This window comes from Haliotis rufescens, unplaced genomic scaffold, assembly GCF_023055435.1.
Source record: "Haliotis rufescens isolate VD_foot unplaced genomic scaffold, xgHalRufe1.0.p SCAF_4, whole genome shotgun sequence".
NCBI lineage: Eukaryota > Metazoa > Mollusca > Gastropoda > Lepetellida > Haliotidae > Haliotis > Haliotis rufescens.
In genome coordinates, this window is record NW_025964112.1 from 56673211 (window position 1) to 56697292 (window position 24082).

The 24082-nt window shown below is 38.0% G+C and overlaps 1 protein-coding gene across 3 annotated transcripts in view; it reads right to left on the minus strand.

Moving 5' to 3' along the window:
* Window positions 1-24082, minus strand: part of LOC124114477 — an 80135-nt gene that overhangs the window by 22561 nt on the left and 33492 nt on the right. For 2 of the 3 annotated variants that reach the window (XM_048382251.1, XM_048382250.1), the window contains exons 6-15: window positions 21750-21882; window positions 18881-18901; window positions 15957-16071; window positions 14847-14912; window positions 12910-12990; window positions 11409-11462; window positions 9262-9294; window positions 6356-6545; window positions 5859-5932; window positions 1759-1819 (exon numbers count right to left, since the gene is read on the minus strand). In XM_048382251.1, coding sequence (XP_048238208.1) covers window positions 1759-1819; window positions 5859-5932; window positions 6356-6545; window positions 9262-9294; window positions 11409-11462; window positions 12910-12990; window positions 14847-14912; window positions 15957-16071; window positions 18881-18901; window positions 21750-21882 — 828 coding nt within the window. Of the gene's footprint in view, window positions 1-1200; window positions 1276-1758; window positions 1820-5858; window positions 5933-6355; window positions 6546-9261; window positions 9295-11408; window positions 11463-12909; window positions 12991-14846; window positions 14913-15956; window positions 16072-18880; window positions 18902-21749; window positions 21883-24082 lie in introns of all 3 variants that reach the window. The other variant, XM_048382249.1, reaches the window with a different exon arrangement.

Genomic DNA, 24082 nt, shown 5'->3' on the forward strand with positions numbered 1-24082 from the left:
TGATGATGTTTATTCCCAAATAACAGAATATGTCAATACTGTGCTTATCCCGTATTAACATAATGCCTCTGTCTGACTATGTTTATTCCCAAATAACAGAATATGTCAATACTGTGCTTATCCCGTATTAACATAATGCCTCTGTCTGATGATGTTTATTCCCAAATAACAGAATATGTCAATACTGTGCTTATCCCGTATTAACATAATGCCTCTGTCTGACGATGTTTATTCCCAAATAACAGAATGTCAATACTGTGCTTATCCCATATTAACATAATGCCTCTGTCTGATGATGTTTATTCCCCAGTAACAGAATATGTCAATACTGTGCGTATCCCATATTAACATAATGCCTCTGTCTGATGATGTTTATTCCCCAGTAACAGAATATGTCAATACTGTGCTTATCCCGTATTAACATAATGCCTCTGTCTGACGATGTTTATTCAATAACTGGAGGGCCTGAAACCCAAATTTGCTTTGATAGTGTCCAATTACAAGACACTACAATTACAAGACACTACAATTACAAGACACTACAATTACAAGACACTGCAATATATTCCCACCTTATCCTAAATATGACATATTACCCATAAGGTTAAAACGATCATGAGTAATACATTTCTGATATTTGCAAATTTTAGCGATTCTCATGCTCCTTGGTCAGTTGAAGCCATAATACGTCACAGTGCTTCACTGTTGTAAAAAATCATTGATTGTTCATGACGTCATGAAATTGATAACATGACATCATCTGAACAGGCTGCTTTCAGTGAGTGCATAGGTTTGGTATGTTGTCTTCATTTTCTCTCCAAAAATGTCAATCAGTAATCCATAGAATAACCTACGCAAAACTTAGCATTATGGTTTATCTGTTCCCTGTGAATGTATGCTCCTAGTCCAAAGGTTTGCGACTTACACCATTTATTCACTCGGGACAAATAAACGGTAATTCCTTGCAGCTCATTGGTTGTACAGTAAACTACGGTTATAATGAACTCAAATGGACCACTTTAGTTCGGTATTACCATAATTCATTTATAGCATATATTCGGCATCTATACAGTAAATAGCAGGGCCAAAAAATATGTTTGTTATATAGGTCCGTGGTTATATCCATCAGTCCGTTATAAGCGTATTGGTTATAAACGTATGTTACTGTGCTCTAATTCCATTCTCTAATAGTGTCTGTACCTCTTAGCGATATTTTCCTTTGTTCGAGGGGATCATTGCTGAATTGAACCCTCTTTCGAACCATTAGGCGGCGACCTGATACAGGACAGGTCAAGCAGGAGAGCGACAGAGAGAGGTGACAGGAAGGTGACAGGATGGCGACAGGAAGGCAACATACAGGACAAAGGCACAAAATGTTAGTGTGGGTGTGTACAAAAAGCATAGTCAATACTCACTTTCATTCATGAGTTAACATAATTTATATGACACTGTAACATGACAAATATATCTATTTTTCTTTGATATCAATTTATTTTAAATTACTTCAAAAGAAATGAACTGAAAAATTAATAAATGAGGAAATAAATGCAATATTCTTAAGTTTCAATTAAGAACATTTATATATAAATATGGAGAATATAGGTTTCATTATAACATCCTATATGTACTCACTAAATGCATGCATACATATGCAGATGGTTATAGAAGGGAAAGAGAGTTAAAAGAACACAAGAAATGGTTAATAAATTTTAAAAAAGCATTCTACAGCACATAGTTAAAGTTGATCCGTGGTTTCACCTGATGATGACTTGTTAGGGGCACCTGCACCTGGCTTGCCATAGTTGTCGGAAGACTTCAACTAGAGAGTTAGGAAAAACAGAGTTATCTCCCCTGGCCTCCTTCACCTCAAGCTCCATCACAGCGTGTGACACCCATTGTTACCCTCCCGGTACCATCGCTGCCACCAGTGGATCTTGAAATCTTTACATTTGCTCTCTAACCCCAAATGTAGGGACATTTATATATTTGTGTACGCCTTTGGGAATTAATTTTGATAAGGCTTATGACTATTTTCCAAGTGAATTAACATTGGTTTAATTAGACTTGTTCATTACTGTTGACGCAGAAAAGCCCTGATCTTCCCCCTTAGATTCTTGCTATACCATTTACATGATAGTTTAAATAAAATAGAAATTCAAATTGACAAAGAAAATCTGGGGGAGGAGTATTCATAATGGTCAGCAAGTTCAAGCAGCAAGTTGTGGCCGCCTAGCACAGTGGGGAGTTGTGACTGGTGGCACCAATAGTACAGAGAGATCCACAAACAGCTATTACCGTGAGGAGCCTGCCTTCACCGTTGGAATAAAAGTTGAACACAAATGTAACTACCGTGTCCAAAGTGGTGCCCTGCTTTTGTAAGTGCCCTGCATATATGATAGCATATAACACATCATATATTTGTTAAATATGCAAGAACAGACTTGTACTACCTGGGAAAATATATTTAATCACACACTCACACAATTTACATAAAAAGTAAGTGCTTGTGTTGGAAGAAATATTTACCATCTAGTTAATCAAGACTTTGAATGCCATTTAGAAGTGTTACACAAAAGGAAGAGCATTTATGAATGTCAGCTTCTTCCAATGATAAAGAGGTTGACATCTATAAATTCTCTTCCTCATCTAGTTAATATCTATAGCATTATACAATAGACCGTTGTCTCCCAGCAAACAAGCGAGGTGTTTCACCCTGGATGCTCCATCTCATGCCTCAAGACATTATGTCTATTGCAGAGAAGCTAGGAACTACCGTAATTCGACGTAAAAAGCGCCCATGGCGATAAGTGCTAACATATTGGCTAGTGAACAATCCCAATTAGCACCCCTTCCGATTGATCAATGTACACAAGACTGATTTATTGGCGTATAATACGCACTTGTGTGTTATATGCACCCTTAATTATGGGCAATTATATTCTGGAAAAATATATCTGTCAGTCAGCATAAACCATGAAATCTATCTTTCAACTCTGTTTTTTTCCACCAAAATAAGATTCTAATAAGAGCCCCTATTTCTAATTTTGAGAGCACCCTGGACGCTTATTACGTCGAATACGGTAACTTCAAAAGTAACCTGGGACTTTATGTAAGAAAAAAGAATATTATGAGTATGTGGTGATATTTTGAAGGGAAAAAACTTGGTCACCTTGACATGAGAGTGACTTCAAATCCAATGCTGGTCAATTGTCAATTAATACCAGTAAACTAATTAAAGTTAATTATTAATGAACAACACCAAGGATCATGGTGTTGCATGCATGCAGTGCACACACAATACATGTCATGACCACAATGATAGACTGAAAAAAACCCAGGATTTTTTATATGAATAATGTATCTCTTTTGAAAGATCATAAACACATTAAGCTGTTTCTAGTGAAGAAATCAATGAGTTTCACAGACCAAGGTATTCAAAGAGCATACCGTACACAGAAGCAGGACATTACCAACAATGGCTAAAAAGGAATTTTGAAATGAAACTACATGTAAAAGATTCCTTTCAGGAATATGGCAATTGACAAGAAGAAGAAGTCATCAACGGATGTAAGGATTTGAAGACACTTTTTCTTTGCAGCACAACAATGTGCATTCAATAGTGTTAACTCAGTATAAACCATAGCAACCACTCTCCCACGAAGTCCTGGGTCATCAATACTTCACAGGTGTGCATACACCATGTTCCTTCATCACCAATGAATAGTGAGTAAGTGAGTTAGGTTTAACGCCGCTTTTAACATTATTCCAGTTATATCGCGGCGTGTCAGCTCAATGTGGGAGGAAAGACCCAAGTGATGCAGGTCTCTGACGTTTACCACTTTGGTGAAACCCACGAGCACGGGTATGGTGCTGACAAACCTAGAAACATAATCGGGGCGAACCGAGATTCGAACCCACAATCATAGGTTTCTGGCGTGCCCAAGGGACGCAACTCTGCACAGCGAATCGCGGCACCTTAGACGACTGGGCCACCTGTTCCCCCTCACCCGTGAATACATACGTCGGAAATTTGGTGTGGTAGTGTCTATTGTAGTGATAGTTCCATTTATTATCTGCCAAATTCCACTCATATCGAATACTCTTGTCACTACAATATTATTACCCCGGTCAATCAATCTCATCAAAATTGTCATGATTCACCGATTGTACTGATGCATCCGTAGATTATTCTCATGATACGATACGAGATACATGTAAATCTATATCGATATGAAATTTTATTGAAATTGGTATCCATTTGTTCGCGTATTGATTGATTTTTCTTTTCGAATCGAAATGTCATGATATTTTCTGAATTTGACACATACGAAAACTTGTTAGTGTCTGACACTTGTTTGAATAAACAGAATCAACCTTTTCTAAGTAATATTATTTTACAAAATAATCTACTGATAATGATTAGATTACATAACTGTGAATGTGATGTGTAATTAAAAAGTTTGCTTCTAAATTTGCGCATAAAAGGTCGGTATGGCTGTATCGAGATACATATCATATCTTGACCTCAAAATCAAGATACATATCGTATCATAAGGTACCTGTATCGTGACACTCCTTTTCAAAATCAGATCTTAGTTCTCACTGCCGCTAAACAAAGCTTTGTTTAGCAGTAGCAAGAACCAAGATCTGATTTTAATGAGATTGCTGGTCAATGGGCTAGTGTGAACTCGAGCAAGATATTGAAACAAGGGGTGTTTATAGCTTATGGTAAGGAACCAGACTGCTGCTTGATACTGAAGCACTGTGTGGACTAGATGTACGCAAGGCCGTGGTGCACCCTGCATGAGATATATTGTCCTTTGTACGATGCAATCTGAGTGATCATTGTTAGAGCACTCTTTGGTTTCAGTCTCGATGGGCAGCAGGGCATGGCTTGATTTGTTGTGCAAAAATAGTGACTATACAGTCTATATTCACAGGTAAGGAACACCTTTTTTATATCTCCAGAGCTCACATTTTGGTGGGGGCATGGGTGGCCCAGTCGTCTAAGGCGCCGCAATTCGCTGTGCAGAGTTGCATCCCTTGGGCATGCCAGAAACCTATGATTGTGGGTTCAAATCCCGGTTCGCCCCGAGTATGTTTCTAGGTTTGTCAGCATCATACCCGTGCCCGTGGGTTTCACCGAAGTGGTAAACGTCTGAAACTCGCATCACTTCGGGCTTTCCTCCCACATTAAGCTGACTCGCCGCGATATAACTGTAATACTGTTAAAAGCGGCGTTAAACCCAACTCACTCACTCACATTTTAGTAAACCTACACTAATACCTTGATGCAGTTCTGTGTTGGTCAATAACATTTTACCGACCAATCAAATGTCATTATAAGGAAAAAGGAAATGGGTAAGGGCGGTGGACAGGAAGACACCCTTTCCATCAAATATATTTTGAGGGCTTTCTTTTGCATGTCAGTTTTTCAATGTTGAGTATCTTGCAAACTCTATCGTAATCAATGGGACTGGCCGCCATGTTGTTGATATCGCCAACCAAACATTGAGGCTGGTTTGTATCTCGTATTCTGCTTGGTCCATTAGACTTATGGGTCCATTAGACTCAGAAGCGTAGTAAATCAAACTGGCTAATTTGCGATGACAAAAACCACAGGAATGGATCCAAGGGTTAGTGAAGGCTTAACAAAGTACGAGCCCGGGAGGAGATATAGAGGATGGGAGGAACACAGCATCCACAAACCTGTTGAGTGATGATGATGATGATGATGATGATGATGATGATGATGATGATAATGATGATCACATTCTTTAGCTGTGCATCATTTATACGGACAGGACTTAAGAAGCCATAGTGTAGAATTGATTGGGATATTTCCCTCGACTACTCACCATCTCGATCTCCTGGCGCAGATCTCTCAGCTTATCAGAGTGTTCACGAAGGTGCCTCTCGTCTTGCTGCCGATCTGCAAGGGAAGTATACCCATGCTACACTTCTCGGAACGTTTCACCACATCATGGACAGTGAGAGGAAATACAGTTTCAGTCCAACAATTCTAGGATATTGTTGTAATTTACTGGTCAGAGGGTTAGTCAGGGAGTCAGAGTCAGAGTCAGAGTCAGAGAGTCAGCGTCAGAGTCAGAAAGTCAGAGTCAGAGTCAGAGAATCATAAACTGTGTCAATATACAATATGCTGGAGGAAAAAAAAAAAAAAAATAGTGTATTTATCTGAAAAACTTTCATTTTTGATGGCTAATAAACATTATTCTTAGCCAGTCTGTGGCAAAAACTTTTGTTTTTTTTAGATCTCAGTGTTAAGGTATCGTCAGCTCTAAATAATGCAACGTATGCTCCATCTGTCACAGAGTTCCTGCGAGAAGACCGGTACCTAGATCTCTCCTCAGTTCCTCCTTCTCCTGCTGGGGCTTGTTGTAGCGGAATCGGTTCTCTATAGACTTGCGTCCCTCCTCCTGGAACCGGATGATGCCGTCCCCCCGCAGGGTGTGGTCCATGTTGGCGGGCTGCTCCCCGCCATGTCCCTTGCTCAGCTCGCTCAGAAAGAAGTCAGGATGCTTGGTCTGAACAACACACAACATGCTGCAGTGTATGGGCCTCCCTGTACAGAGTGATCATAGCGCTACACCTGCAGTGCACTCCTACACTTAAACATCATCTTATGATACTTATAGGCTGAGATCGCTCTGTTCATTGGGGCTTAGGATACACAATGGTGGAGCAGTAGATGCAGCATGATACATGCATGCACACACGTCTGCTTGAACACACATGGACACACACACACGCAGACAGACCCACACAGACAGACACACAAACACACACACACATATAGACACATACAGACAGACACAGACACATATAGAGACATATAGACACACACAGACACACACAGACACATATAGAGACATATAGACACACACAACACAGGCACACACAGACACATATTACACACAGAAAATTGAGACACACATATATCTCACACACACACACACACACACACACACACACACACACACACACACACACACACACACACACACACACACACACACACACACACACACACACACACACACACACTCTAAGTTGTTCAAGCTGAATGTGTTGTCAGATCATCAAAATTAATCTTCAGTAAAGTGTCATGAAAGTCTCAATCCTTAGCACCATAAACCATTAATATTACATTCATGTACAAATTGCATGCAATTTATTATGTGATCAGAACACACCAGTACAATCAAACATACCTCTGTTTTTATAAACGTCATAAAAAGTTAGATCTGACATAGATTACTTAAAAAGATAGTATTATACATTTGTGTTATATGTATTGAAAGAAGGAGTTATATATATGTTTTCAACCATTAGATAGACACTATATTGCAAAGACAAATGATGGTATGCAGAGGTAGAACTCAGACACTAAAGATAATTATTTTGATATGAAGGAATAGTGTTTATGAAGAATGAGAATCGACTTTCTGTTAACAAGAAGGGAATGGGTGTTATTTGAGCCACATCACAGCACCTGTCTCGTGAGTGAGTGTGTGCAGTTTTACGCCGCTTTTAGCAAAATGCCAGGTATATCCCGTCAGGGGACACCAGAAATGGGCTTCACACATTGTACCCACGTTGGGAATCAAACCCCGGGTCTTCGGTGTGACCAAATGCTTTAACCACTAGGCTACTTGACCGTTTGGTGGAAGATGCTCAAGCTGTCAACCACTAGGTTCACCTGTCGTAGGAATACCGATGTCATTCCCCTTCGGGCAGAAATAGTTCACAGGCTTGGTTCTCCAAGGTTGTCATCACTTCTTCAATATTGACCCTCAACCCCTAATTACTCTGCCTTGCATGGAGAACACCAAGGATGCCACAGACTCTGACAGATATATAGAATACTAAACGAGCTCCCGTGTAATACCAATTTTATGAAACGAGTGACGTCAGCCTAGCAACAAGGTTGCTGGGGTCATCGAGTGTGCATAAGCTCCTCTCAGTGATCTATCAACTCCACATGCAATGTCTTTGAATAAACCAAGGGATGTTGAGAGCTTTCAATATTTGTTCCTGAAACGTGTTCCGAGAGTACATAAGCATGTGTTTTGGTATTACACAAAGTGTAATACAGCTGTATGTTTATTAAACGGGTGATCTCTTCACGGGCAAGTAATAAACTGTATATAATAAATTGCCTGTTTCTGAGTGAGTGAGTGAGTAAAGGAGGTTGTATGCTTACATCAGCAATATTCTAGCTGCATTAAACTGTATAATAGTCTAATCGGACCAGGCAGACCAGTGGTTGATAGCATGAACAACAAAACACACCAGTCACAGTCAGGTCATACATTGTGACAACCCAATCCTCATTAGTTGGCTCAAGCACAGAATACTAGGGACCTAGTCTGACTTGGAAACCCCCGGGGGTTATTCATGATACCTACAAGACCTCAAAAGCTTCAACAACTGGCGAATAAAATTTACCAAATGTTGACATTTGAGAATCAAAAGTTAATTTATGCCGGAGAAACAATTAGTTACGATATTGTTCAGAATAACAATGACAGCATGTTACCCATATAGGGAATTAGTATGATGAATTATGTTAATATTATACACAGTGCATAAATATATGATAAAATGGCAGAATATTCCCACCGAAAAACAATACAGTGAGTTAAATTTGAACTTGAACAAGGGGTCCAAGTACAACACCAGTTTCGATTGAAGTATAGAAATGTTCAGAAACTGAAACAGAGCTTAACAAATGGGCACATTACTTTGAATGTACGCCATGGCTTCATTAGAAACACTTGTCTGAATATGGTATGCCAGATTTAATGCATGCTTTAAATGAATAATACACATTATATAAAGCAAGCAAGAGTCCCAAACACCAAGCTCTGCAACAGAAGCTAAGACAAGGCATCTTGCATCTGTGTAACCCCACATTTACTTGAAGAACATATGAAATATTCCACCAGAATTCTTTTCTCAAATATTTTTTTGTAATTTTACAACCAAAATTTACATGTGATTTAATATAGTCTATCAGTATGAAGGCTAAAACTTTAAGAATTTATCACTAAAAACTTATAAATCCAAAATTCTATTAACAAAATATTTGTCATCAAAAAGAATATTTATTAATTAATATCTAAAGAGTTAAAAAGCATGCTATGAGAAAAACCAGTGTGCAGAAGCCTGCAGACAGAAATGAAATCTAAAAGTAATGTGACAGTCATGTGACGGTCATGTGATGGTCATGTGATGTACCTCCCCTTCCAAGGTCCAGCGCTCCATAGGTTTCTGTCAGACAAAATACTCATCTGATCAGTGGACTAGCAACATTGTTGACTGATGCGTGGTAATGCTGGGTTTAGTGGTTGCAAATTGATGTTAAGTTACCAGTTTCACAGCCCTCTGCTGATGGAAGCTCTCATCCTGACATTGAATGGGATCAAGTACAACTTTATAGCCTTGATTCCAAATTAATCATTTTTTAAGAAAATGGAAGAATTTGCTACAGGATGATTAGTGTTAAAGTGTCGTTTTATGAGATTTGAAACCTGGATACTATGTGGTCTTGTTTTTTGCCTCACTGGCAAGAGGTGAGATAATGGCTTGCATAGTCATGATAGTGAATCTCGTTAAAATTTGTGTTGTTGTTTTCCTTTCAATTTTCTCAGCTGGGTGATTTGCTTGACATTTAAGAATATGACCACATCCATTGTTTCATAATTTTATATCCCTTGAATATAAGTAAAGGAGATGCTACCAATTTCAACTTAATTTGTAATTAAATCCAAATGTTATAAATTTGACAGCAATTGACTCCTAATTGTACAATGTTACTATTGTAGCAGAGATTTCTTATGATTATGGAAAGGATTTTTTTTTGCTTTTATTTACACCTCACAGTGCCATGATTGTGGTTGTGGATTAGGATGCAGGTAAGGAAATATGTTCTTAGCTTGTAGATAAATTTTATTTTTTTTCCTGCCGGCATACAGTAAGCGCTGTACACAAGGCGGTATGAGTGGAGGTCACATAGAGCCAGCAGTAAGCAGGGTGGCAGCAACAGTGTGCCGCTCACTACAAGTGAATGATAAGGGTCAAGGTCACAGGTCAAGGTCACAGGCCACAAGTCAAGGTCACAGAGCATGTGCACAGGTGACCTGATATGTCAGCTTCATACACACGTGAACTTACGTTCTGTGCAAGAAAGGAAATCATTCTAATAATACGAACACATTTCTTCCTTAATTTGAAATTATTGTTTTGTGGAAACGATTACATGACAGACTTGACAGGAAGCAAATTTGGGAAATAAAAAATATGATAAAAGTACATCAAAGATGTCATTCCTGAACAAAACAATCTTATTTTCGGAATGGGAAAAAACAGACAGCCTCATTACTTTTCTTCAGCAATTGAAATGGAAGTATTTTTTCCATGCTCATATTAATAGAATATTCCCAGCATAGTATATGAGATAAATACTACCACCCGTGCACAGAATATTTCATGGGTTGGTTGGGATGGGAGAGGATTAAGTGAAAATGTTGCTTCCTATGTCCTGAACTTGCTATAAATAAATTCAATAACATACAACATATTACTTACAGAAAGAGATGGATAGTACTACTGCAATTATTTCTGAAGGCATCACCAAACTATTTGATTTTTCTATTTTAGGTCAAAATTTGTTTTTTCTTGTTATACTTTCTTTCTTGGTCAATGTTCCAAGAGACAGCAGGCAAATTAAAATAATAATTGTTGCCAGATATGATTTGAGATTACTTTCCAAAAAGAGTCACTTGAAAAATTACAGAGAGTTTTCAAATTGAGAACATTTCCAACACAGCATTTATATTTGGTTTGGTTTTGCCTCGTAAAATTTATTGTGAGCTTGTGCCTAAAATAAGAAAATGAATTTGTCCGTCTTTTCTGCAAAAGAATTAATTGATCATAATATGCTGTAATAATTTAAGAAGTTGAACAGTGGAAACATGTATTAAGATAAATTTGCGTTGCTTGTCTCATTTGTGTATCATATGTGGCCAAGGTCAAGAATAATCATGAAGGTCAACAAGCCTTTTCACTCATGGAAGCATAGTAGTGAAAATTTGAAACAAATGAACTCCAAAGTGAGAAGGAACCCACAGATAATTGATAATGAATACACTGCAGATTATCGGTAATAAACAAACAGGAACAGACGCAGGTCAATACAGAATGGAACTCTTCACACAAAGATTATGGAGGTAGAAATGGAACACCAACTGCGATACTCGTAATAGTGACAAGATAAAAACACATCTGCAACAGGTGCCCGTGAATACAAGTAAAGGCTAAAGGTCAAAGGATAGGGTCAAGGTCACAGAGCATGTGCACAGTTGATGTGATACAATCTTAAATACCTCTTCTGCTGGCACATCTACTGGGTGATTTAGCTGTCTCTTAGGAATACCGTACTATATATGAATATAGAAAAAAATATTTCTAACAGAAACAGTTAACAGTCACCAAATGTAGTTGGTTGGTTTGTTGGTTTGTTGTTTAACGCCGCACTCAGCAATATTACAGCTATATGACAGCGGTCTGTAAATAATCGAGTCTGGACCAGACAGTCCAGTGATTAATATCATGAGCATCGATCCACACAATTGGGATCGATGACATGCATCAACCAAGTCAGCAAGCCTGACCACCCGATCCCGTTAGTCGCCTTTTACGACAAGCATAATCACCTTTTACGGCAAGCATGGGTTGCTGAAGACCTATTCCACCCCGGAATGTTCACGGGACCTAATTCAAAGTGATTAAAAGACACACGCTTATGATATAGTCGGAATCGTACAATCTACTCTGCGTTTCGCAGAGATTTCTTATGAATATAGAAAGGATTTTGTCTATTTTTTTAAATCAGGTATATAACGTATTCATTTTTCGTTCAATATAAATTTGTATCAGATATTGTAACTATGAATGGTAATTACAATGGGGCCTCAACAACTAACAGCCATATTGTGCACTTTCTTTTTCTTTTTATTTGTATAGGGATAACATTACCTGGTCATATATTAGGGTGTGGGTGGGGTGGGGGTGGGAAGTTTCAAGGGGGTGTCCCGAAAAAATGACAGTGGAAGAGTGGAAAGTATCACAAGTAGGACGGGGGGGGAAACATGATATAGTCCTCCGACCAATCTCATGGCCCTGCACCCTACTTTAATAAATGACCAGTCCCCATGTGGTAAAGTCAACTGCACTCAGCAATATTACAGCTATATGACCGCGGTCTGTAAGTAATCGAGTCTGGACCAGACAATCCAGTGATCGACATCATGAGCATCGATCCACGCAATTGGGATTGATGACATGCATCAACCAAGTCAGCGAGTCTGACCACCTGATCCCGTTAGTCGCCTTGTATGACAAGCATTGGTTGCTGAAGATCCATTCTAACACGGATCTTCAAGGGCCTGGTTGAATGTCAAACTTTCTTTATAGTTTCACATCATTTGTTTCTAGGATCATGAATACTTAGTATTATTGTTATTAAAAGTATATCCATAAAATATCACTAAGAATAATAATGTTGTATGATGTTTTCTGTTTGTTAACGCCACACAAAGCAATATTACAGCTATATACGACAGCAGTCTGTAAATAATGAAGTCTGGACTAGACAATCCAGTGATTTACATCATGACTTCGATCCATCCAATTGGGATACAATGACGTGCATCAACCTGCATGTGCCTGATCATCCAATTCTGTTAGTCGCCTCATTTGACAAGCATGGGTACTGAAGACCAATCCCAAACAGGATCTTCACAGGGGCAATGTTGTATGCAGATTCTCCTATCGACACCTTACAGTGTGACAACGTGACTGTATTGTTGATGCAAATCTACTTACAGTTGGGTCTCTGTAGCGAGGGTTGGCTCGGGGAGATAACTCCTCCTCCTGAAACTTCCTCCGCTTGTGGTCGCCATCACCCTGCATCAATAAAGAGACATCAGTATACACAGTTGAGGCCTGGGATTACAAATCCGCCTACTCCAAAATATGAAATGAGACAAAACACACAATAAATAAAAATCAGTGTTTTCTTTATTCCGCCAAACAGAAATAAGTAAAATGTTCTAAAAACCCTCAGTTACAGCTGCTTATCAACATAAATATATTATTTAAAATACTATAAATCAAACCTGCCGAAAATTTATCTTAAAAAGTTTAAGACACAATGAATTATGATGATGTATTATGTTGAATTGTGACAGATCCATGTCTATGACGGAACGTTTCTTGTTTCTTTATTTATTTATCCCACCCCAACTTTTTGGTCCTCCCTACTTCACATTTTGAGGAAATATAAACAAAAATATATGAAACTGGAACTTATATTTTCATATTTTTTCAACCTAGCGACCTGCAATTTGGGGCAAACCATCTGTGAACCAAAAATTAGCAAAGCCTGGCCTTACGGCGAATTGGATTTATCACCACTTTGGACAGTATAGGGCAAGCTGTCATTGTAATGGGGGTAAAAGGCCCCATATGATGCAGGTTTGGGATGGTTATACCTTTGGTGAAACCCATGAGCATGGGCATGGTGCTGCGAAACCCAGAAACATAATCAGGGGGAATCTGGGATTTAAACCCATGGCCAAAGGTTGCTGAATGCCAAAGGGACACAACTCTGCACAGCGAACTGTTTTGCCTCAGACAACTGGGACACCTGTCCTCAGTATACAGAGACCATGACAACATCAATACAGCTAAAGTATGTTTTTTTGAAAATGTGGATCATAATATAATATTTATTAATTGTTCTCAACTTTTTTCACAAAACATGAATGTTAAGGTATCAAGTACACAGTGATGGTACAAAGGTGTATCTCACAATGTGCAGTGCATGAGAGCATGCATATTCATGCTTTTATACCTACCTACCTGGGAAGCACCATGGCCATATTAATGTGCGTCTTACATGAAGTTGTTCCTTTGGCTTACCTGTGAAGCACTGTGGTCATATTTATGTGTGTCATACATGAAGTTGTTCTTTTGGCCTACCTGGGAAGCACTATGGTCATATTTATGTGCGTCTTACATGAAGTTGTTCCTTTGGCTTACCTGTGAAGCACTGTGGTCATATTTATGTGTGTCATACATGAAGTTGTTCTTTTGGCCTACCTGGGAAGCACTATGGTCATATTTATGTGCGTCATACATGAAGTTGTTCTTTTTGCTTACCTTGGAAGCACTATGGTCATATTTATGTGCGTCATACATGAAGTTGTTCTTTTGGCTTACCTTGGAAGCACTATGGTCATATTTAAGTGTGTCTTACATGAAGTTGTTCTTTTGGCTTACCTTGGAAGCACTATGGTCATATTTATGTGCGTCATACATGAAGTTGTTCTTTTGGCTTACCTGTGAAGCGCTATGGTCATATTTATGTGTGTCATACATGAAGTTGTTCTATTTGCTTACCTTGGAAGCACTATGGTCATATTTAAGTGTGTCTTACATGAAGTTGTTCTTTTTGCTTACCTTAGAAGCACTATGGTCATATTTATGTGCATCACACATGAAGTTGTTCTTTTGGCTTACCTTGGAAGCACCATGGTCATATTTATGTGCGTCATACATGAATGGTTCTTTTGACTTGCCTGTGAAGCGCTATGGTCATATTTATGTGTGTCATACATAAAGTTGTTCTTTTTGCTTACCTTGGAAGCACTATGATCATATTTAAGTGTGTCTTACATGAAGTTGTTCTTTTTGCTTACCTTGGAAGCACTATGATCATATTTAAGTGTGTCTTACATGAAGTTGTTCTTTTTGCTTACCTTGGAAGCACCATGGCCATATTTATGTGTGTCTAACATGAAGTTGTTCTTGAGGCGATCCAAGTCCTATAAGAAAGTGAGTGACAAGTGTGAGTCAGACGATGAACATTCTGTGGAGTACACTGAACATCCCGCATGAAATTAAATCAGTCTCCAGTGTTCATGCAGTGAACATTCCGAAAATGGCAGTGTACATTCAAAGTGCGACTATGTACAGTGAACATTCTGTGGGACTAAATATAGTGAACACTCCATCTGGGACTATGTGTGGAGAAAAAACATATATGAGCATCTATTCATGTTTACATAAACTACCAATCTTTATCTATCCTACTGTCCATCTATTCATCTGATCCATTTTTTCATCCCAATAACTATCTCTTCATGCAAGTACAAATTTACCGATCTCTTCATCTACCTATTCATATATCATCTATTCATTTGTTCTACTCACTAATCTATCCATCAACTTATCTATCCATCATCTCTTCATCCAATGCTTCATCTATCGATCCATCCATCATCAACCTATGAATCAATCCATCCATAAACCAACCCATCCATCATTCATTATCTCTCCATCCACTTATCTATCCATCCATAAACCCATCTATCCTCCCATCATCTCCCCATCCACCTATCTATCCATCTATAACCCATCCCTCTATCTATCCATCTATAACCCATCCCTCTATCCACCTATCTATAACCCATCCACCCATCTATCCATCTATAACCCATCCACCCATCTATCCATCTATAACCATCCCTCTATCTATCCATCTATAACCCATCTGTCTGTCCATCTATAACCCATCTATCTGTCCATCTACAACCCATCTGTCTGTCCATCTATCTGACCATCTATAACCCATCTGTCTGTCCATCTATCTGACATCTATAACCCATCTGTCTGTCCATCTATAACCCATCTGTCTGTCCATCTATAACCCATCTGTCTGTCCATCTATAATCCATCTGTCTGTCCATCTATAACCCATCTGTCTGTCCATCTATAACCCACCTGTCTGTCCATCTATAACCCATCTGTCTGTCCATCTATAACCCATCTGTCTGCCCATCCATAACCCATCTATCTGTCCATCTCACCTTCTTCTTCTCATCCATTTCCCTCTGCTTCTTCCGTGACAGTTGCTCCTTGTACCGCTGAATATCTAGTTCCACCTCTTGCTGCAGGTGCTTGCGCTTCTCGATCTCCTCCTGCCTGTCAACACACATCTATACACTCAAACACACATCTATACACTCAAACACACACACATGAGAACACACAAAACACACATCTATACACTCAAACACACACACATGAGAACACACAAAACACACATCTATACACTCAAACACACACACATGAGAACACACAAAACACACATCTATACACTCAAACACACACACATGTAGACACACAAAACACCATCACTGTTTCACTTGCAGGAGAAAAAACTATGAACTGTCACAAATATGATAGACATGTTGGTATCTATTCTCTGGATCTCCTTCTTCATGGCATCTAGCCATGGATCTTCTCATGTCCTCATATGAAACAATTACAAAAGAATGGTGCAAAGAGACTTTTCATGTCTGCAATTAGGCATGATACCATTCAGTATATTGCTCATTTATCTATTTTCAGATTTTGACTATTCCTCATTCTAGTAATGTTGAATAACTATGACATGACATCTCATTTAAGAAATATTTCACAAACTCTGTATAAAAAATACTTATGACTATATTGCTTAGCTAAATGTTGTGCCATTTTAGTAAATGATGAATAACTATGACATGACAACTCATTTAAGAAATATTTCACAAACTCTGTATAAAAAATACTTATGACTATATTGCTTAGCTAAATGTTGTGCCATTTTAGTAAATGATGAATAACTATGACATGATATCTCATTTAAGAAATATTTCACAATCTGTGTATGAAATATATGATGACTACAATTGCTTATCTAAATGTTGCGCCATTGATTAATTGAATGTACAAAAGACTATAAGAATGTCAATGTGCACCTTTCCCCAAGAAGAATCGATGGAAGTATTGACTATTAAGGAATGCATTAGATATTTAATGTCTGGTAAACAAAAGGATCTATAAGTTAAGATCTCCCAGACACAGAAGGTTGGTTTAAAGCTCTAATGAAACACTTCAAACATGGATATACATGTAGAGCTATATTAAACGAGCAGGGATGGATTCCATTTGAATAACTGGCTCACAAAATGTCTTCCCTCAACAACGGACCCCAGCATAGTGACATTCAACACATTTTTACAACATGCCAACTTGTGAAACTACAAAGAGATGATGGTGAAAGTGAGTGATTGAATGTTGCTTGATGTCACCATAACCTGTCATCAATCAAGTCAAACCAGTGAGTGAAAGCATGATCATCCGTCTACTCCATTGGTGCCTGCTGACATGCAATCGGCCAGGTCAGGGAGTGTAGCCACCCGACCCTTAGTTTAGTCATCTTCAAAGACAAGCAAGTGGTACTCAGGGGTCCTATTCTGCCCTGGAATCCTCATTGTTGCAAAATACAAGAAGAATAAAGGCAAAGTGGTTGTTCCTAAGGAAAAGGAGTTATCAGAGCAGTCATATCATGTGAAATAATTATGAATAACAGACATCTATAGAAAATTATTTTTACCCAGGATGTTTTATTGAAACTCAGCATACATGATAGGAGGAATGGTTTGGAGGACATGTGGTAGACATGTGGTGGACATGTGGAGGACATGTGGTAGACATGTAGTAGACATGTGGAGGACATGTGGTAGACATGTGGAGGACATGTGGAGGACATTTCCAAATTTGACGCATCAGTGACAAATATTATGTCTGATGCAATTCCCTATTTTGACTTGTACCATATGTTTGCATGTTTTTTTCAGGCAAACAATTGACTTGCCTTTGCATTTGTTTGTGATGGTGGGGCAGGATATGCACACCTTTTCGCGAACATCTGGTATCATTACTATTTGATAGTGATTCATAAACACATGCTCATAATATAGTCGGAATTGCACAATCGACTCTGCTTTATGCAGAGATTTCTTATGAATATGGAAAGAGTTTTGTTGCTTTATTTATATATATATTATTATTTGTATTATTTATGTGAAGTAGTTCAAGCTCAGAAAGTCTGCATATCATGTGTAAGCATTACAAGATACATCATAACAGTTGGTATGGCATCATCAGCAAAAATATAGAAAATAAAATTAAAACAGAAAGCAATAGAAAACAATGGCTGCAACAGTAAATATTTGGGAAATATGCAAATCAATAAAACTGGGAGATGAAAAACAAACATTTTGTTTTCTTCAATTAAAAGAACAAAATGAAGAAAAAACTGTATGCAAGAAGACATGCAATGCCATGCAATATGAACAAAACATAAAACTGTGTTAAGGTGCTTCCAATAGTAATGAGGTGATTAAGAACAGCCAAAGGATCAGATGATTATGAGATATGATTTTACAACCCAGTCTCATGAAATGATCAAATCAATAGTTACAGTTTTTACTTTAATTTCAGGGAAAATGAAAAAAAATATTCTAGATATGTTGACAGTGTTTTAAATATTAAATCTACACATCTTCTGTTTCTCGTTTCAAGTGCATCATTTTGTCTTTCTTTTTATGCAACAATGCTGTGTCATGTGATGTTTAAATAAAGACATAATAATTAAAATTTTCCTTTTAGTATACCAAACTTTAAAAAATCATAACATTTTAAAAAGGCTGCAACAAAGTCTGAACCAAAATATGAAATATCGGTAATCAAATGATTTTACTTTTTTTCTTCATTAGAAAAGTAAAAGCATAATAATGCAACCAAGAATCGATACCACATGAGATTATTTCCCCAATGAAAGAAAAAAACCAAATGGATGGATAGGCCGCAGGGATGAAGACATGATTGTGTGTACATGTACAGGACTTGTGGGCTGGAAGCAACAGAGGTGGGAGACAAACAAATGTTGTTGTACATAGTTTACCTAGGGTGAAGTTGCCACTCCCTGTGTGTCAGTGGGGGAAAACAACACGCTGTGTTAGACAATGGATGCAGCTTCGGTGCATAAATCACAACAAAAATGGTTTTCATTTTTTTTTATGATAGAGCTATACCCATCAAATTTTTTGTTTTACAAATTTTCAAAAAACATTGTAGACTGGGGGAGGGGTGAAAAATACTTGTCGCCAGGTTTGCCATGAATAAACTCTTGAATTAAAATTTAGATAAATTTACATACAAAAAGATGTTTCAAGACATATTTTCAAAAAGCTTTTTATTTGATTTCAATCTCGTTAAAATCAGATCTTAGTTTTCGCTACCGCTAAACAAAGATCTGAAGACATCCCATAACTGTTCACGTCAGAACAACCTTTCGCGAAATTTGACTGATCAATGAAATGACTGACAAGAAAACATTAGCCAGTCAGAAGGCAGCTTTCTCGAGCTTTACGACACTTGTTTCAAACTGGCGACTACGCTTCGAAACATATTTTGATGTATTCTCGATTAAAAATTTTAAAACTGATAAAAAGAACATTCTGGAATGGCTTATAGATGGCCCAGATTGTATGGATATAATCACAAAACCTGTAACTGTCGTTCGGAATACCCTCTGTTGAATATTTTGTGGTTGCATGATTAGAAAACACATTCCGTTTGTCACTTTCATGATCTGGTAAGCGACGCTCTGATTGGTTGGTTGAAAGGTCGTTCTGACATGGCCCGTAATGGGATGTCCTCTGATCTTTGTTTAGTGATAGAGAGAACTAAGATCTGATTTTAATGAGATTGACTTGATTTATGATTTTGAAATATTTCGGGTAGGCTGTAAAACAAGATATCAAATAGGTCTGACATATGAAGCTATTGCTGTCAATATTAATCATATTTTTTATTCAACATTTAGAAGTTTTCACTGCTTTGTGTGAAGGCGACTCACACATACTGCTACAAAGTATGGCCTTCAGACAGCAAACACTGACAATCATACAAATGTTTCATTGTTAACAGTTTTGGAACAAATAGTTGAATTCTTTACATTGACATGGACCAACCAAACATCCAGGACCTAGCTCACATGGTTCTTGGTTCAGACAAGCTATGTAAAGACATGCTTATCTTAGTAAGGATAAGATATATGGATGTACGACCTCTTTATTACAATAAGGAGTGACGTTTCAGTGTAGGTTCTAACACCATTATCAAGCAAGTGATATTTGGCATTTCATGTGCTTGATAAAGGTGTTAGATCCTACACTGAAACATAGCTCCTAATAGGGGTGACTATTGGTCTGGAAATCACTCTTGCGATAGCTATTGATATTGAAAGAAACTATTGTGATAACTATTGATATTGAAAGAAACTATTGTGATAACTATTGATATTGCAAGCAACTACTGTGATAAATATCGATAGTTTCAGTGTATCATTTTAGATGGATTCTTGAGTTGAATTAAACCTTGGAACTGAAGTTTCCTTTGAATATGATAACCATAACAATAAATAAAAAGTAAAGTTTGAGATATGACTGATTTGTTTATTCTTTACCCTAATAATCTAAGAAAAAGAAACTTCCACATTACCATGAGTAAATTACTACCACTCATGATCAAAAGAAAAACAAATGTGAACAGCATTGCATGTATTTTATTGAAACTGTAAAACTATGGTAAATACAATTGAAACTATCAATATTCCTAACTGAAACTGATACTATTGATCGGAAACTGATTTAACAATTGATTCACTGACTTTAAATGCTGACACATAGCAATATATCTATATTTCGATTTATCGAGACACCCCTAGCTCCTAATTGTAATAAAGAAATGGTTTCATCCATATATCTTATACTTACTTAGTACTCCAACTCTAAATGCCTCTTGAAGAGTGAGTGAGTGAGTGAGTTGGGTTGAACGCCGCTTTTAACAGTATTACAGTTATACCACGGCGTGTCAACTTAATGTGGGAGGAAAGCCTGAAGTGATGCAGGTCTCAGACGTTAACCACTTTGGTGAAACCCACGAGCCCATAATTGGGGCGAACCGGGATTCGAACCCACAATCATAGGTTTCTGGCGTGCCCAAGGGACGCAACTCGGCACATCGAATCGCGGCGCCTTAGACGACTGGGCCACCCATGCCCCCTCCTCTTAAAGAAGAAATGCTGATCTTGGTACCCTTGTCACATGTACCTTAGAGTGAGTGAGTATTTGGGTTTAATGGCGCTTTTAACAGTATTCCATTATATCATAGCATGTGTGGGAAGAAATTTGGGAGGAAAGCCCGAAGTGATGCAGGTCTCAGATGTTTACCACTTTGGTGAAACCCACAAGCAAGGATATGGAGATGACAAAACTAGAAACATAATCAGGGCGAAAGCGTATTCAATTTCTGACATGCCCAAGGGACACAACTCAGCAGAGTGAATTGCGAATAGATATCATTCTAAAATAGTTTGCCAATTCACATGTTTAATGATTTGTATAGTATCTGAAATTCTGTACATTATCTTTCAATCTTAAATTTGAAATTGAGGCACAGGTGACACAATCATCTAATGTGCCTCAATTTGCTGTGCAGAGTTGCGTCCCTTTAAGACATGCCAGACACCGATGATCATGGGTCACAACCCCAGATTCGCCCTGATTGCATTTCTATATTTGTCACTACCGATCCTTTTTCGTTTCACCAAAGTGGTAAATATCGAAAACCCACCTCACTTCAGGTTTTTCTCCCACATCAAGCTCACAAGCCTAAAAAAACTGATTTTAAAAAAACTAAATTTGTAATCACTAAATACTGTCAATGTTTGTCACTCAAAGAAGATAACATACTTTGGTTAGACTTACGTTTTATTTTCTCCAAATGGCACCGCCCTCACAGACGGCGGTATATGTGTTGGCTTGGGTGCCGGGGGAGGTGTGTGTGTCCGTTGGCTGCCGTACTGTACGCCTCGGTTACCGTCGTACAGGCGGGGCTTCACTGTACATGAAATCAGAACAAGTAGACACATTCATTTGACATTCATCCAGTGACAAATAAAAACTATTTGATGTTAGCAGTTGTTGATGACGAAACACAAATCCTTTGATTAACAACACAAAACACATTATCTCTTGTGATTAACACAAACCATATTATCACTTGTGATTAGCAACACAAGTGACAAATAACAAAGAGCCATACCATCACCAGTGGCTAAAACACAAAACAGAAGACTTTACCAACTAATGACTTGCATGGGAATATTTGATATTTTGTATCCAGGTCTGTAGGAGACTAATGGTGGCACTAGAACTGATAATGCTTTTTTAAGAGGGGCTGTGTGTCTGTTCCAGTCTAATGTGAGGTGAGGTGAAGTGAGGTGAGGTGAATGGGTTTAATGTCAGGTTCAAGAGGTGAGGTTCAAGAGGTGAGGTGAGGTGACTTGAGGTGAGGTGAGGTGAGGTGAGGTGAGGTGAGGTGAGGTGAGGTGAAATGGGTTTACTGTCAGGTTCAAAATTATTGCATTTATATAGACATGCATGCTCATTTTATAGCGCTATAGCCAACTGAGATACCATGCCACAGTTTAACATAGACATCCCACTCTGACACAGTATACTGAATCCAAGCAGACAAGTCTTTTTTTATCTACTTAATGCCAAGTGCCAGGCATGGAAACAACAAGTACATGTACCATCTTTTTAACATATTTTGGTGATGGAACCACGGACCCTCATCTTCCTGAGCCAATGGAGTAACTGTAAAAGTCAAGTTTCCACCCTTGCCGAACTAGACTGCAATTTCGTGGTTTGATCGAAGCGCCACCAGTTGCGATTATGAGTTATGTCCCTCCTTTGCCCCTCCTAATGACCAATCAGATTCCACCTCTCATATCACTTGCATTTGATTCAAACAAAATGGGGGCACCAGTCAAGACAATCTGATCAATAATCAAGATATTTTTTTAAAATAAAATGGGTCAGATCTCGCGAGGTATATCAAATCACTTGAGAATCTTGATCATAAACATGAAAAGATTTGGGAAATTATCTGTCGACGCCCATTTGAAGGTACACATGCTTTGCAAATCCTGCAATTGACCAAAATCTGTACGGCAGTTGCCATGTTGTTTATGACCCAAATGTTGATTTTCTTCCGCGATTTTGACTGGACTATGCATAGACTCATTGGTCCATCTGAAATATAACCCCATAATTTCAGCCTATTTCGACAAGGGACTGGAAACTGGACTTTCATTGTCAGTTAACTCCCTAAAATGCCTCAGGAAGATGCCAACCAACTGCTCTCCGGGCAGACACTCAAAACACAGAGTCTGTCACGCTATGTGTCAAGCTGAGACAAATGTTTCCTTGTTATTAGGAAAATATTTAACTGATAGATCGAAATATATCATAATGATTGAGTTGGCAGATAAAGAAAGTGATATTTAAACACTTGAACCAAAAATGCTTAGTTGTCATATTGACTGGTTAAAGTACCTCTATAAACAAACAACATTTGACAGTAAAAACACTGTGATTCAAAACAATACAACTCAAAAGAAGATAAAGAATACCCAATTTTTTCATATTACAATAGTTAATCTGTCATGCCCTGACAATACCATATATTCTTCTGAAAAAGAAACTTAACTGTTGTTTAACCACCTTAATTTTAAATTGTCTGCCTTGTCATTATGAAACTAGAAACTATATAAGATATTTTGTAAGTGATAAAGATATTACAAACATTATTGTGGATTCTACCATGAATTTGGAAAATACTCGATTTTGATTGGTCAATCGGAGGTATCAAATCACAATCAACCCCCTCTGGTTGAATCAGCCGATTTGACAGCTGCATCACCACAGAAGCAAATATTGATAGAATAGTACTTTGTTTCATTCAGTCATGGTTGGTAGGCATATTTAAATAATTATATCCACAATATTACAAAATGCACAGATGCGGTTACTATAATATTCAGATGTGTGGCAATACATTTCGTGCAGAAAACATGAATGAAATCTACAGAGAATGTATTTTAAGTTTTGGGGACAACAGAGAGTTTGGAATTTGATGCTTTCTATATATACGACTGTGACATATCTTTTGTGTCACAATGAGCAATATGACGTCCTATTGGTGACATGCGATGTAGAATGAAAGCATTGCAAAGCTTGCTTAGTTTTCTTTA